The 17,277-nt window shown below is 48.9% G+C and overlaps 1 protein-coding gene across 1 annotated transcript in view; it reads left to right on the top strand.

The window, feature by feature from the left end:
• The window catches only part of LOC101980514 (A disintegrin and metalloproteinase with thrombospondin motifs 10), an 89,098-nt gene that overhangs the window by 37,019 nt on the left and 34,802 nt on the right, over window positions 1-17,277 (top strand). Inside the window, exons 24-28 of the mRNA XM_026778300.1 lie at window positions 13,070-13,207; window positions 13,636-13,725; window positions 13,814-13,908; window positions 15,219-15,306; window positions 15,400-15,489. Of these exons, the coding sequence (XP_026634101.1) occupies window positions 13,070-13,207; window positions 13,636-13,725; window positions 13,814-13,908; window positions 15,219-15,306; window positions 15,400-15,489 (501 nt within the window). The remainder of the gene's footprint in view (window positions 1-13,069; window positions 13,208-13,635; window positions 13,726-13,813; window positions 13,909-15,218; window positions 15,307-15,399; window positions 15,490-17,277) is intronic.

The following is a 17,277-nucleotide window of genomic DNA, read 5'->3' as shown; positions in this document are numbered from 1 at the left end:
GGAGGAAGAGGAGGAGGAGGAGGAGGAAGAGGAGGAGGAGAAGGAGGAGCTAGATGAAGAAGAAAAGGAGAAAAATGGGAAAGCAGAGGAGATGGGGAGGAGGGATGGGGAGGAGGAGGAGGAGGAGACAGGACTAGATGACAAACATGGAAGGCACAGGGACAAGAGGCTGTGTTCTCGCTACTACACCGGGGTGGCAGCCAGAGACAGACTGCAAGTCAAGGCCTGCTGGCGATGGCAAGGCTGGGGGATGGACCAATATCCCCCATGCACAATAAAAGCCAGCGATGGTCACACAAATCACCCCCGTGGCTCCACAAACCCACAGTCCGCTTCAGCCTTCATTCATTGTCATTCTGTCAGAGGGAATAAGGATACACTTCCAGGACAGGGGTAGCTGCTGGGGTCCTTGGCGGATCCAGCAAACATAGTTGGAGTGGAAGCAGGGAGCTGGGGTAAAAGAGCAAGGCCAGGAGGGCTGAGGCTGTGCTCCGTCTGTCTGTGCAGCCCTGGATTCCATCCGGAGCATCACATAGATGGACGTGTTGTCCCCACACTTGGCAGATGGAGGCAGGAGTTTAAAGTCATCCTTGACTATATAGCAGGTTTAAGGCCAGCCTGGGTTACATGAGACTCTGTCTTTTAAAAAAAAAAAGAAAAACAGGAAGAGATTTGCTGCTTGAAAGGAAGGGAAACCCCTCCTAGCTGCCAGCACTGTGAAATGCTTAGTCAATGGACTTCAGTCAATGGGCTTCTCAGCAGACAGATCTGAGGGCAGAAATGAGTCCAAGTGAGCAGTGATGAGACCTGGAGCCAGGTGGCACAGCGCTGCAGGCTGACGCAGAAGATCGTGAATTGGAGGCCAACCTAGATAACCTTCTCTCAATGAAGCCAAAATAGATCCAAAGCTGGAGTTGAGCTGATAGTTTCCTAGTATGCAGGAAGCAGCGTTCTATCCCCAGCACTGCATTAAACCAAGTTTGTCAGCCCAGAACTCTGGAAATGCCTGCAGAGGGAAGAAAGAATCAGTACAAGGTCACCATCTGCTACAGAGTGAATTGAGTCCTGCCTGGGTCCTAAGAGACTGGCGGGCAGGCAGGCGAGAGGAAAGGAAGCGAAAGGCAGAGAGGAAGAAAAAGACAGACACTATCTATGAGGACTGCAGTTGTGTCTGGGAATACTGAGAGCTTCCCAGAGGGTTGCAATGCCAGGATGCTGTTCAAAGAGAGTCTGTTATGGAGCATGCATGCTAAATGCCCAGGAGCTGCTGGTGCTTGGGAGGCTCATGCATTACTGGCTTCAGTGGGAGAGATGGGTGCAGGTCGCTTGGATGTCATGTGCACACAAGTGCCTGGGGAGGCCTGAAGAGGGCATCAGATTCCCTTGAGATGGATTTACTGTTGGTTGTGAGCACCATGTGGGTACTGGGAACTCAGCTTTCTCCGTCTGAAAAGATATCAGATGCTTTTAAGCACTGAGCCATTCTCTCAGCCCGTGCCAGGGTTTGGTGCTTTAAGTCAGGGCCTCATGTGTCCCCAGGCTGGTCTCAAAGGTACGATATAGACAAGGATGACTTGGGAATCGGATCCTCCTAAGAGCTGTGATGACAAGCATAATTCACCGTGCCCTACTGTGCACAGTCCTGGAGATGGAGCCCAGGACTTTAAGCACGTTAGGCAAGCCCTCCATCAGCTGAGCTACACCCCGTCCATTGCTGTTTCAAGACAGAGTCTCATATGCTGTAAGTCATCCTTGAACTCACTATATAGTCAAGATGACCTTAAACTCCTGATCCTCCTGCCCTCCGCCTCCTGAGTGCTGGAGTTACAGACACGTGCCACTATGCTGGAATGGCTAGTGTTTAATGTTGGTCGCCAGCAGGACACTGCCTCTGCTGGTTATCGGGAGCGTGAATGGTTAATACTCATTTGCCATTGGTTGTCTACTGCTAGCTTCTAGTAATGGTGGTCTAGCAACTCACTCTTAGATTTTGCATGGGATATGGTTGTGTGTGGTTGTCAATGTCTCTGTGTCAGTGTGAGTACCGTGTGTGTGTAAGGTGTGAACATCAGATGTCCTGCTTGAATCGGATCGCTCATTGAATCTGGAGTTAGGCTGGCAGATAGTAAAGCCAACAGATGCCTTTGTCTCTACCTCCATAGCACGGGGGTTCTAGGTGAGCTTGTGACCATGGATGCTGCAAATTCAAACTCAGGCCCCCATGCTTGTATAGCAAGCACTCTTACCAAGCCAGTTCCCCAGCCCCTCGGTGTGAGTTTGTTCTCACGTTGATTTGTTTTGTAAAGGTCAAAGAACAACTTGCAGGCTGGATTCTCCCCTTCCACCGTTGGGTACTGGACACTGAACTGTGGTGACCAGATTCGGCAGCAAGCACCTTTACCCTCTCAGCCATCTTTCTGGCCTCTGGAGTTTTTATGATGGTTACTGTTTGTTGCTGTCACTGGACACTTTTGATTTATTTATTATCAGCCTAGCCTCAAACTCAAGATCCTCTAAAATGCTGGGCCTGCGGGCACGCATCCCCGCTTGCGTCTGTCTGTTATCGTGGGTGGCGGTTAGTTGATCCTGGCTGGTGGCAAGGGTGGTATATATAAGCAACGCTAATGGTGGAATTGTTCGTTGTTTCTGTTTGGTGCACTGACTCGCATTATAGCAGTTTCTGTTTGACTTTGTGGGGTCTGAGGGGTGGTATGAGGTGGGCATCTTTAACAGTGGTGACTTGAGGGTAAAGGTGGTTGCTTTGAAGGTTGAGGCACAAAGGGAAGGAGGTATGGTTCAGGGGCAGAGCGCTTGCCTAGCAAGTCCAGGGCTCTAGGATCCATGCCTCACACCACAGAAACAAACAAAAGACTAAGGCGAAACTAGAGAGATGGACTGAGCGGTGCTCTCCCGCAGAGGACCAGAGTTAGCTCCCAGCACACACATCAGGTGCCTTAGGACTGCCTGTAACTCCAGTTCTAGGGATCCAGCTGGCCTCCATGGGTACCCACACACATGTGCACACACGTAGCACAAACACATAGAGACACATGAATAAAAATGAAATAAATCTTTCATAAAAACCAGGAGGAACAAAGAGGCCAGTGGCCAGGGGAATGAACCAAAAAGGAGGTATCTTAAAAAGAGACCTAACAAAACCCACAGCTGTAGGGCTGGGGTTGTAGTGCAGTTGGTGAGGTGCTTGCCTTATGTGTGTGAAGCCCTGTGCCCCATCCCAACACTATACAAATCAGAACAGTAGTGTACGTCTCTCATCCCAGCGCTTGGGAGATAGAGGCAAAAGGCTCAGAAACCCAAGATCATTCTCTGCTATATAGCAACTTTGAGGCCAGTCTAGGCTATATGAGACCAGTCACAAATAAACTAAAACAACATTAATTTTTAAATAATATTTATTTCTTGTGAGGGGAGTAAGCCACCACTTGTGGAGGTCAGAGGGAAGCTTGAAAGAATTTGTTCCCTCCCTCCATCGTGTAGATCCAGGGCACTGAACTCTGTGATAAGACTTGGCAGCAGCCCCTTACCCATGAGCCCCTTACCCGTGAGCCATTTCACTGCCACAAGGTTTTATTTATTTTTTTAAGTACCCATAGCTAAGCTGGGAGTGTTATAGCACACCAGTAATTTTCCGAACTTGGGAGATGGAGCCGGGAATCAGGAGGTTAAGAGTAGCCTAGATGATGAAACACAATCTCAAAAAGAGAAAAAACAGGGCTGTTGATATTGCTCAGAGGGTGAGTGCCCGCTGCCAGCCTGATACTTGAGCTGCATCCGGAGCTCATTTCTTCAAGTTGCTCTCTGGCCGCATGCTTGCCTGTCACACAAGCATACACTCCCAACACAGACACAAATACATGGCATTTTAATTTTTTAAAAAGCATACCGAGTTAACAAGCTCACAGAGGTAACAAACTGTATTAAATATGTCAGGCCTTATCCACGTGGGACCGCCAACTGACGGGACAAGGAAGACAGGAGGGGACAGGCAGGCATCTGCTTTGGGCATCAGAGCCTCTCTAGTGGGCTCCTCTCTTGAGACCTGAGTTCTCCCAACTCCAGCCTCTGGGTGGAGGATTTGAGGAGGTGCAATAGACCCCAGCTGCCTCCAGAAAGACAAAGGTCCTTACCTGTTGGCTGGCCCCCAACTAAGCCAAAAGGAAATAAACTCACTGGTCCCCCCCAACACAATCCCCAACCCCAGTCCTGTGAAGAGCTTTGGGAGGAAGGCATGTTGTCTGCACAGTTCAGAGGTGCAGCAGGGTGTGGTCCAATACCCCCCTGGCTGGGGAAAGACAGGACAACGATTCTAGGGTCACCCCCTGAGGGCCAAGGTGGGGTGCAAGAGCCACAGCTGGATCCAGCACAGCTGCAGCATCAGGTTCACATCTCCACAGCTTGCAGGCCCTGGTGAGGAAGGAAGTGGCTGTTCTATTTCTCTCTAGACTAAAGTTCTTGCTCATCACCACCCAAGTCTAAGAGAGCTTTGCTACCAGATTTGGGGTCACATCCCATGCTCCTACAGGCCAGGTCTAGCCACTAGTCCTCCATAAGCCACTTAAAACAGCCAGATAGAGGGACAAGCAGAAAAAGGATGTTCATTCAGCGTGGCCATGATGGGAAAAAACAATGAACCACCTGAAGGGACTCTTGGCAGGCTCAGCAGTCACGGCAGGCATGGCTCTGGGAGTCCTCACCCTTCTCCCTCATTCCCTCCGCCTTGAAAAAAAAAAACAGTTAGATTGCATTCCTAAAGCTAGCTAAGGTCTATTCCCTTATTTGGCCACTTCCTTCTCCTGAGGCTGACTACTAAGCTGCTGTGAAAGTAGTAAAGCCCGGCAGTTAAAAGCCCCTTCTGGCTCCCTAACTAACATGCCCAATTAAAATCAAACCTCATCCTAACACGGGGTTTCCCCTTTTACCGTTATAAACCATTTTCCTATGGGCCACGTCTGTCTCCTCTGTATCCAGAGATAACCCTTTGTTGCTCTCTGGGACAAGTGCCCCTTGCCCCCTTTCCCTTGCTCCCTTCCCCTCTCCCTCATCCTCTATCTCCTGTCTTTGTCTCTTATTCCCTGCCTTTTGTCCCTGTCCTCCGTACTAAGAACTTGGTCTTGGGGCTGCTGAGCTAATACTGATATCTCATACCCGACCACCCCAGCTAGGTTTAATCAGAGGCCATAGTTATGCTTGTCTGTGCAGTTCCTAGTGAAAGTGTGGTCCTCCCTACCGCTGACCCATCCATGTCTCTGGTGTAAGGCTGTCTAACAAGTCGGGCTCTGCTGGCTGGCCCTGCCTTTAAGCTTTCTCTTCTCCCTGCACGATATTCCTAGGAGACATTCCAGATTCTTTGGGTCCACTGTTTCAACAGTCTAATAACCAAAGTGAGGCACACAGTGTCTCTGTAAGTGTGCTCACCCAGCCTAGCCAGTTACACTAGCACATTTGGGGTGCCTTTCCAAGCTCCATCGTGCAGCTGACACCCACAGTGGTGATGAGGAACGTCAGTGATACGTGACAACCTTTGCCTTTCGCCTTGTTGAATCTGTGCAGCTGCCCGTGAACTCTGCTGTCTTCTCCTGTTCAAATGAGGAAACGAAGGCAGGGAAGCCTAGCAAAGCTGCTGGATAGGCAAAGAGTGGAAGATGATTTCAGCTTGGCCCCTTAGGAGGCCACTTCTCTTTGTAGTCACCTTGACTATGCCTTCCCTTTTCTTTTCCTAGAAAATGAGAGCTCACATAGGACTTCACTGCTGTTAAATAGCCTCTGAGCATCCTTCTGGTCCTATTTGAACCTGGGCTTACCACGCAAAGAAGCTAGGGACCTGGAGTTTCACACCACAGGCCCTTGAGGTCAAGTTGCAAGTTTAGCTTTGGGTGGTACACCCACCTAGCCTTTGCACCCTCTGACATGGCCTCTCCTTAGGGGGCCAGCTTCATCATCTTGCAGCACCACTAAGAGTTTCAAGAGCGGGGACCTAGGCTGGGCCTGTACCTCCTCTGAGCACTGATAGAAATCAGGAAGTGTGTTCACTACACTGCAGGGCTTGCAGCCCGAGCCCTACAAGAGACACCACCTTGACCACAAACAGTCCCGCCCTCAACAGCACCAAGAAGGCTGTCCTGTCGTCTCCACCCACCCCACCTTCTCCCCCAGAACCCCACCCCCCATGTAGGCAGAGCTGAAGAGCTAGAGGAAGAATCTGCCTTCACTTCTCACCATTGCCATCTCTAGCCCCCCAGTATCTTTCACAAGAGACAGCAGATTGAGTCATATTTAGCTTGTGGTCAACTGAGACCACAAACCTATTTGTTGTAACTCCCCTCACCCCACAGCTCAAGGAAGGAACTTAGGAACACATAGTTTCATCTTGAACCAGGGAGACAGGAGTTCTTCAGGGGGCACGAAGAACGGTTTCCCTCCAGGGAACTTGATTCATTCACTTATTTGATTGGTTAGCTAGGTTTGGGGTTTTTAATTTATTTTTTTTACTTTTAAGATTTATTTTTATTTTATGTGTACTTTGCCATCGTGAATGTCTGTGTACCACATGCCTGCAGTGCCCTAGGAGGCCAAAAGAGGGCGTCAGATTCCTGGAAACTGGAGTTGTGAGCCACCATGTGGATGCTGGGAATCAAACCAGGTCCTCCGAAAGAGCAGCCAGTGCTCTAACTGCTGAGCCACCTCTTCAGCGCCACCAGACCTCAGAGCCAGTTTGACAAGGTCCTACGCACTGTGTAGCTGAGGGTGTTCTTGAACTCCTGACCTTTCTGCCTTTGCCCCATGAATAATGGGGTTCAAGGTGTACACTATAGAACGTAGTTTATGTTGTGCTGGAGATGGAAGCTAGACAAACACTGCCAACCGAGCAACACCCCCAAGCCCCGCCCCCACCTCATGAGAAGCCAGGAGTACACACAAGAACACAGGGATGGTTTTATGACGTAGCAGAGCTCAGACACTGGAGGAAGGCAGGACAGACCGGGAGGGAACGCCATTACACAGAAGACAGTGTGAAGAGGGGGAAGAGCAGAAAGAGGAACCTGCCTAGAAAGGCCAGAGGGGCCAACCACAGCTGGCCTTGCAGCCTCCAACCTAGAGGCACCAGAGTTTTCTCTTCTAAAAATTGGAGCTAATAATACTTCTACCCTCTGTGTGTTGAAAGGAAAAGTTGAAGTAACCCACTTAAAAATCCCCATCACAGAGCTGGAGCCAGGGCTCAGTTGTGAACAGCAGTGGTGCTCCATTGTGAGAATGGACGTTAGGAGGCCTGCATCCACATCCCCAATGTCTTCTCTCCAGGCCCAAACAATCCAACTAACACCCACTTCTGGCTTTCTGCATGCGTGCAGGTGCCAGCACCCAAACCGCTCCCAGACACACACTTGGACACACATTCATGTATACATACATAAAAACACACATACACTGATTTTTTAAGCTTAGTCAAGTAGGTCGTGACTTAGTCATGAGGATGGAGGTCAGCTGGTACGAAGTCCTGGGTTTGATCCCTAGCACCTCACAAACCCCAGTTAGTGGGAACAGTGCACATGTGTCCTCGCACTACTTGGGAGATAGAGGCAACAGATCAGAATCACAAGGTCATCTTTGGCTATGTAACAGGTGTGAGGCCGGTCTGGACTGTATGATCTGACCTCAATAGATAGATAGATAGATAGATAGATAGATAGATAGATAGATAGATAATAGATAGATAGATAATAGATAGATGATGATGATGATAGATAGATAGATAGATAGATAGATAGATAGATAGATAGATAGATAGATAGATGATAGATAGATGTGTGCAGTAAGGTCTCTATATGTCCTAGAACTCACTATGTAGACCAGGCTGGCCTCAAACTAACAGAGATCTCTGCCTCTGCCTCTGCCTCTGAGTGCATGGGATTAAGGGTGTGGTGTTGCCCTTAATTAAAAAAAAAAATAAAGGCAAACAAGAAGGCTCAGTGGGTAAAGGCACTTGCTGAACAACCCTAGTTCCCCAAGTTCAATCCCCGGAGCTCCATAAAGTGTCTGGAGAGACCCAAGTCCACAGTGCTGTCCTGCAGCCTTCACGCATGCACACCCACGCATGGCATTCGCATATACATACGATGTAATAAACAAATATTTAGAACAAAAGAAGCAAAACAAGAAGCTTAGTAAGGACTGAAAGTGAAACTTAGTGGTAGCACACACAGTACATGTAGGTCTCGAGATTCCATTTCTGGCACTGAAAGTTAGTTAAAAATGATGGCACTCAGGATGTTGACACAGAACGGTCAGTAGTTCAAGACCAGCCTGAGCAACATAACAATTCCAGTCCACTTGAGACTTCTGAGACAGACCCTGCACCCAAACAGGAGCCTTACCCTGGGCAGTAAATGAATGCCAGAAAGCTAACCATTTGTTGTGTGCTGCGGTCACCAAACATGAGCCCTTCCCTGGCACTCTGCAGAGCTAGAACCCACTCCCTGTGTCGTCAGCCACTTACTCAGCCTGCCTGTCCATACCCCACCCAACCATCAACACAGAGAATGGCAAATAACCTATGAATGACTCCACCCCGAATTTTCATGATCTGTCCTCACCAATACTTCTGCTGTTCCCATCTTGCAAACAGGAAGCACTGTCTGCTGTGACCTGACCTTTCTTCCCAGCCTCTGTCCTTCCTCTTCTCAGGCAGATGGGTGATGGTGGGTCCTCACCAGCCTTCCACACCTCCCACTATGACTCCAGGATCTTGCCAATGCCCTCCCTGGGGTCATTCTCAGAGTGAGGTCAAGTTTCAGTAGCCCAAAGTTCCTTGCAGCTCCCAGCACATCCCACCTGGCCCACCGCTTGTCCTGGATACCTCTGACCTCCCAGGCAGCCCTGTCTTAACCTCTCCAGGCACGTCACCTTCAACAGCTGCACCCTGTTGCATTCCATGAGCTGCTCCTCCCCTTGCCCTGTCTCCTTCAAGTAGAGATCTTGTGTAAAACCTGGCACTCTCTGTTTTGCAGTGCCAAGGAAGAACTCAGGATCCTGTGCTTGTAAGACAAACATAAAACCCAATAAGGAGGGCCTGGGGGCAAGGCTGATGACACTATAATCCTCTAGTCTAGTAAAGGGTAATGTGGCTCAAAGGTGTGCCCTCCTACCTAGACTCCCCTGGTGAGGGGCTGGAGGCAGGGCTCATGGGCGGAACGCCCACCCAGAATCCCCCAGAGAGGAGCTCGGGGTAGAATGTCTGCTCAGCATCTGAGAGGCCCAGGGTTTCATCCTATTTCAGCAAGAAAGAAAGAAGGGGGAAGGAAAGGATGGAAGGAAGAAAAAGGAATTACATAACCCTCCATAATGCAGAGGAAAAGTTATGGATACTAAAACCGTGCCTGCTCACATTTGTATCCGAAAATAATGAAAGTGCTCACACAGTGGCCCCAAAATGCAGTGAAGCCACCAGATGTGCCCACAGGTCTCAATGCAGGCTCAATGGGTGCTAAGACAGATTGTCGGGGAGTAAGGTGTTTTTAATGTAACCAGACGATAGAGGTGCAAACATTTAATCCCGGCACTCAGGACACAGAGGCAGGTGGATCTCTGTGAGTTCGAGGCCAGCCTGGCCTACAGAGCGAGTTCTAGGACAGTCAAAACTGTTACGCAGAGAAACCCTGTCTCAGAAAAATTTTTTAAAAAATGGATGGCATTTAAAATAAATATACATGATAACTGTAAGCAAACAAAACCTTATTGACTCCATGGACAGACAGGCAGAGCGGCAGGTGACTCCATGGACAGACAGGCAGAGTGGCAGCAGTGTAGCCCAGGCTCTGAGAAGACTTCAGGCCCCAGTACCAGAGACGGACACCATGGCAAGGTCTCTAACGAGAGAAAACTAAGGTCCCACGGCACAAGTGTGAGTCTCAGTCATCTGCTTCTGAGCATAGAAGAAGCTTCACAGCCAGGTTCTCTGATTCTCAGCCAGGAGGCAGGGAAAGGGGTGGAGCACGCGTGTAACTGGGGTCTTTGACATAAACTCATTTCCTTGGGTGAGAAGCCCTAGTACCTGGCTTCTGCTGGCTAAGGGCTCAAGTGTCTCAGGAGGGTGTGTGCTGGCATCTGTGACAGCAGAAGGCCGTGCCGTGTGGAGCAGCTAGATTCTAATGTCACGTCCGTTCTTTTTACTCTTTGAATCATTATTTTAATTTTAAAGGTGTACGCGTTTTGGCATCATGTATGTCTGTGCACTGTGTGAAAGCCAGAAGAGGTCACTGGACCCTCCGAGCTTGGGAGTTTGGGGTTACAGACAGCTAGAGACCACCATGTGGGTTCTGGGGACTGAAGTCAGGTCCTCTGCAGGAGCAGCAGATGCTCTTGACTGCTGAGCCGTTCCTCCAGCCCTGGAGCTTCCCAGCACTGCGTACACCACGTGGGGTGGTGCACTCGTGTTAGGAAGATGTCAGGGTCCTGCAAGCCTGGTCTGTGGGTGTGAGGGCTCATCTGAATGAAGGTGAGAAGGGAAAAGGGCGTGGATGAATGGGTAGTGTAAGTTTAGCCAGGACCACACCCCAATGGACTGAACGTCAAAGCAAAGGATTCATCCCTCACTGCTCAGGCTGTGAACTTGAGAGCATTGTTTACATTGTATTTCTTGTAATATTGTATGTATTGTTTACAAGAAATTGATACATTATGGCTGTAGCTCATAATATGTACTACATCTACACATTCTAAAATATATGCTGTATGTATATACTACATATATATTTAAATTTTTTAATTATACGGACTGATTGATTGATTGAGGAGTTTGCACCTGCGGTAACACACGTGTGGAGCCAGAGAACCAGGAGTTGGTCCTCTCCTTCCACCACGTGGGTCGCAGGGCTTGAATTCAAGTCATCAGGCTCAGTAGCAAGCACCTTTACCCACTGAGCAATACTGACAGCCTATTTTAGAAACAGGGTCTTGATGCATATCTCAGCTGACCTGAAACTCATGGAAGGTCTCCCAACTTCCCCCTCTTAAGTACTGGGATCAACAGCATGCCACCACGCCTGTCCCGCTGGGAGATGAGGATGTGATTCACCTACAAGAGTTCCTGCCTACAAGCCCAGATTGCTGGGTTTGCTCACCAGCGCTTTATAAACTGTGCTTGGTGAACACTGATGGGGTCTCTGCATGTGTCTGGCAAAGAAGCAAACCTTGAAGAGATGAGTGTGAAGACTCAATTCCAACTGACTTCATCAGCCTGGATCAAGACTTCTACAGAGTCTATGACAGGCAGTTCATCATCATCTTATTTAAAAAACAGTGCAATTTGGGAAAAATCGTTTCCTGGTGTAATGCAATCCCTGTTGCACAAGGAAGCGTAATTACAGTGAAACTTGACCCAGTACATGGCATTTCTTCCAAGACGATGAGGTCTAGAGTTAGGCTACTTGTGTTAGCTTGAGGGCCTAGAGAAGGCTCTGGCCTGGTCTTGGTCAGACAGATAGCACAGAGGTCATTTAGACTGTTAGCCACTTCTGTTCCTGGTTGTGGGAGCTTGGGGGAGCCCCTGGCTATTAGGGTCATTCGGATTTCTAGGCACCTCTGGTCCTGGTTGTAGGAGCTTGATGAGGCCTGGCCCAACACAGATCACCAGCCTCTTAATCACTTCTAATTCCCAGCTTTCTGGATGGAAGAACAGGTATTTCATGTTTCCCACTGGAAAGACAATCATGTGTGCTTAGCATTCCTGGTCTCCCTGGAGATCTGTGGGCACAAGGACCTTCGTGCTATGCTCCCAACAGCACACACCTATCAATCAAAAACCCAGGAAGTCACATCACATCCACAGTCAAGAGCAGAGAGAGGCAGAAGGGTCATGCTACATAGTGAGTTCAAGGCCAGTGTGATCTACAAGAGTCTGTCTCAAAGCAAACCAATTATTTATAGCCTGGAGGAATAGGATGGTGACGGGAGCCATGGACAGGTTCTCTAACACAGAGACGTGGGGCCAAATCTGGCACACGTGTGAGCTACCTTCACAGCACTGTGACATACCCTCCTTCTAGAAACAACGTAAATGAGGAGGGGTTGGTTTTGACATACAACTTCAAGGGAGTTCATGGTGGGGGAAGGCATGGCAAGGAGGTGACTCCGTTCTCTGTGGCAGGAAGGTAAGCAGTGAGGGCATGGGTGGAAAGAGGGACCAAAGAGAAAACCCAGGAAAGCATGTTACTTTGGAGTCTGTAGTGGCCTTGTCTACCTCCTGAGTGAGGAAGAAAAGGGGTTGTCATCTTTTATTTTTTTGTTTTTGTAATCAAATATCCTGACAAAAGCAAATTTAATGGACGAAGAGTTTCATTGGCTCACAGTTCCAGGCTACAGCCCATCATGGGGAAGTCAAGGCAGAAACCTGAAGCAACTAGTTTGACCACATCCACGGTCAAGAGCATAGAGAACCCAACGTGGTGGCACACACCTTTAGTCCCATCACTCAGGAGGTAGAAGCAGGAAATCTCCATGAGTTAGAGGCTAACCTGGTTTATACAGTGAGTTCTGGGCTAGCCAGGGCTGCAGAGAGAGAGAGAGACAGACAGAGAGAGAGAGAGAGAGAGAGAGAGAGAGAGAGAGAGAGAGAGAGAGAGAGAGAGAGAGAAGGAATTATTTGTATCCAATCCTCCTCTGCAAGACTGGTATCATATGAGCCTAGAATCCCCCAGTGAAGGGCTGGGCAGCAAACAGGTCTTCCCACTTTTATTAATGTAATCAAGACCCAGCACTGGCCAAACTGACCTAGACAGTCCGTCATTGAGACTCTTAACAGGTGATTCTACATTGTGTCAAGCTGACAATTAAAACTAGCCATTCAGGCTGATCTCTGTAAATTCAAGACCAGCCTAGTCTACAGAGCGAGTTCCAGGGCAGCAGTGACTACACAGAGAAATGCCGTCTCAAAAATAAAAACAAATAAACCACAACCAAAAACCTAGCCATGGCAGGGGTATCTGAGGAAGGGCGAGTCCGAAGCTGTGGTGGAGGTAAGGGCTCACCCTCCATTCTTCCACCCCATCCACAGGGCAGCAAGGAGCGTTTCCACTGGCAGAGTCACAATGTGAAGCAGAGCGGGGTGGACGACATGGTGCTGCTGCCCCAGATCACGGAGGACGCCATTGTGAGCAATCTGCGCAAGCGCTTCATGGACGACTACATCTTCGTATCCTCAGCAGTGCGGGGCACGGGAGGATGTGGGCAATGGACGTTAGCGTGGTGTCCTGGGACAGGGAAGGCTGCCAAAGGATGGCAGTGCAGGGAGCAGATGGAAGTCCAGCCCAGGGTTGGGGGAGGATGAATAAATGGGGAAAGACGGGCAGATTGAAGGACAGATCACGTAACAAGAGTGCTGTGGTTTGAGATGCCGTAACTGCCGCTGCACCTCTGCCTTGGAGCAGCTGAACTACTGTGCCACCAATTCCCCTCTTTCTGCATCCAGCCTTCTTTTCCTAAGAGACTCAAGTACATTCAAGTATCTCACCTCTCTCTCCAAGCACAGTGGTTCTGGAAAGTCTTGTTGGAATAGACTAGGGAAAAAAAATATTCGAAAGATAAAGCAAGACACTGCATGGTTCTTAACTACCTCTCAAGACATATATCGGCTCCGTGCTTATCTCTGTAAACCCCTTCAAGCAAATGCCCTACTTCACTGACCGAGAAATTGACCTCTACCAGGGTGCAGTAAGTCCAGGTTGGATGGGTAGAAGTATGCCCACACTTACCCTCTGAGGCATCCAGCTCTGGACTGACCGCTGACCGCCCCCACCAGGCCCAGTATGAGAATCCCCCCCATATCTACGCCCTCACTGACAACATGTACCGGAATATGCTGATCGACTGTGAGAACCAGTGTGTCATTATCAGGTAGGGCGGGGAATGTTCTGTCCAGGCATGTCCTCCTTCCCCACCACCAAGTCTGCCATGATGGTGATGGACCTTAATCCCTATTGCTCTGCCCTCCTTTCTGTATATCCCTTGGCTACCGATATGGCTCCTAATACAGTGTATCTATTCATTTTATTATTGCCCATTGGTTCCTCCTAAATATCAGCTCCCGGACTGAGGAGACGGCTCAGTAGGTAGGAATGTTTGCTCCTCAAGGATGAGACCCCTGGGGTCAAATTCCCAGAACTTACATAAAAAGCCAGGCGTGGACACACACCTGTAACTCCAGCACTGGGAGAGATTGAAACAGACAGGTTGCTGGGCTTTTCAGGCCACATGCCTAGCTCCAGATTCAGTGAGAGACCCTGTCTCAAGGTAATAAGGCAGAGAATGATGGGGCAGGGTACCAGATGCCCTCCATTCAGTCTGTGCATATGGGCACATATACTTATACCACAAACATATATAGCACGCTCATAGCACATACACAGACACATAAAGAAGTGTGGGGGCATGAATTTTTAAATTTTATTCATTATTTTGTGTGTATGTGTGTGGGTCCATGCATGTCAAGTATGCACGTAGAAATCAGAAGAAAACTTCCCAGAGTCAGTTCTCTCCTTTCACCATCTGAGGGACTGAACTCGGGTCTTCAAACTTGACGGCGGGACCTGAGCCGTCTTCCCAGCCCAAGAAATTTTTACATTATATCTCCTTATTTATTTATATTTACTGGGGTTGCCACATGTCACCATGCAAGTGTGAAGAGGAATCAGGTCTCTTCCATGAGACTCGGCTTAGCAGCAAGTGTCTCTACGCACTGAGCCATCTCACCAGCCCCTCCTTTTTGGGGGAGAAGAAAGTATTTTTTATTTTAAAAATTACTAGTTTCAGTGTGTGGGTGCATGATTTGTGTGCATGCATATCTATGCACCACCTCATGCCTGTTGCTCTCACAGGCTCAAAGAGGCTGCTGAACCACTCGGAACTGGAGTTATAGTAGTGGTTGTTGCCACCGTGTAGGTGCTGAGAAGCAAAGCCATGTCATTTGCAAGAGCAACAAGTGCTGTTTAGTCACTAAACCATCTTTCCAGCCCCTGGGGCAGGGATTTTTTTAAAATCTTTCTTGTTCACTGTTGAATTTCTGGAACCTAGAGTAGGGTCTAGTGCACTGTGGGTGCTCAGTAAAAGAATAAAACCATGCATGAATTAATGAATGACTAGACATTAGAAAAGGTGCTTCCCACTATCCCTGCCCACTAACTCTTCCTTCCTCCCACCACCTCCAGTGGGGAGAGCGGAGCTGGGAAGACAGTGGCTGCTAAGTACATCATGGGTTACATCTCCAAGGTGTCTGGTGGGGGTGACAAGGTCCAGGTAAGACAAGAGCGGAAGGGTACATCAGGTCTCCCTCAGTGACACCCGTCTGACCCAGACTGACCTCGTTCTACCTGGCTCTATCCACCCTAGCACGTCAAAGACATAATCCTCCAATCAAACCCACTGCTGGAGGCCTTCGGCAATGCCAAGACAGTGCGCAACAACAATTCCAGCCGCTTCGTGAGTCACCATAACCCCACTTGAGCTGATTCCCTCTAGATACACAGTCACACACGTGTACAGACATGTACATGCATGCAAACAATGCACACACATGTACACACATGCATGTGCACAAACATGCATGCTCACACACACACACACACACACTTGTGTGGCAAGTATTTTACTCACTGAGGCATCTCCCTAGGCCCCATGCTTCTTTTTGTGTGTGGGTGCATGCATGCTTAGGTACACATGGGTATGTGCACATGCAAATTTATGCACATGCGTGTGAATGCCAGAGGTTGACGTTAGGTGTCTCCCTCACCTACTTTTTTTGTTAATACTTATTTTGTATATATGAGTGTTTTGAATGTATGTCTACGCACCATGTAAATGTACGGTGCTCTTGTAAGCCGGAAGAAGGCACTGAAATCCCAGGATTGGAGTAACAGACAGTCGTGAGCAGACATGTGGGTTCTGGGCATAGAACGCAAGTCCTCAGGGTTCGGCGGTTAAGAACAATGGCGGCTGAGAACCCAAGTTCAATTCCCAGGACCCACATGGCAACTCACAACTGTCTCCAACTTCTGTTCCGGGACATTTAATGGCCTCATACAGGCATACCTGCAGGCAAAACACCAATGTACATAAAATAAAAATGAATAATTTCAAAAAAAATTATCCATAAAATTTTTAAAAAATTAATCCAGATCCTCTGAAAGAGAATCAGTGCTCTTAACTCCTGAACTACAGCCACAGGCCTCTCCCTGAATGTGGAATCACCCAAGAAAGATCTGAGCTGAATCTCCAGAACCCATGTAAAAGCTAAATATGCTCTGGCGCAGCCTTTAATCCCAGCACTTGGGAGGCAGAGGCAGGTGGATCTCTGTGAGTTTGAGGCCGGCATGGTCTACAAGAGCTAGTTCCAGGACAGGCTCCAAAGCTACAGAGAAACCCTGTCTCGAAAAACCAAAAAAAAAAAAAAAAAAAAAGCTAACTATGCTGCACACACCTGTAATCCCACACTAGGAGACAGACAGGAGGACCCAGAGCAGAATGACCATCCGGTCTAGGCCAATCAGTGAGCTCTATGCTGCACACACCTGTAATTACCGCACTAGGAGACAGGAGGATCCAGAGCAGAATGACCATCCGGTCTAGGCCAATCAGTGGGCTCTAGAGAAATGAAGTAGAAGGCTGCAGTAATGGCATTTAGGAGTGTAAGGACCAGAGTTCAGATCCCCAGCACACGAGAAGTGAAGGAAGGGAATATCTGAAGCAAAATGGTTAGCTAAAACTAGTCAAATCAGCAAGCTCTGGGCCTACGAGCCCTTTCCTTGATGCATAAGATGGCAGCAGTCAAGAAAGATACTGATGTTCACCTCTGGCCTTCACCTCACAATCATGCACGCACCCGCATATGCAATACACCCGTGTATTCACACACAAAAGAGGCACAGACACCTCTGGAATGTGGTGGGGGGAGACTTGAGGAGAGCACAGAGCTGAGTGCAGTTAGCAGGGTTTAGGGCACCACGGGAGATGCCTGGCCCCACAGTCTGTGCAGCCTAGAGGAAAGACACTGGGGAAAGGGGAGCTTAGTGAGAAGTGAGGAGTGGTCAGAAAAATGGCTCAGCAGACACTGCCACCAAGTTCAATCCTCAGGACCTACGCGGTAAAGAACCAACTGCCACAAACTGTTCTCAGTTGGGTCCACCCTGTGTTCACCACGGCATCTCTCTCTCACACACACACACACACACACGCACACACACGCACACACACACACACACGCACACACAC

This window comes from Microtus ochrogaster, unplaced genomic scaffold (genome assembly GCF_000317375.1).
Source record: "Microtus ochrogaster isolate Prairie Vole_2 unplaced genomic scaffold, MicOch1.0 UNK124, whole genome shotgun sequence".
Classification (NCBI taxonomy): domain Eukaryota; kingdom Metazoa; phylum Chordata; class Mammalia; order Rodentia; family Cricetidae; genus Microtus; species Microtus ochrogaster.
This window is presented reverse-complemented; position numbering and strand designations above follow the sequence as displayed.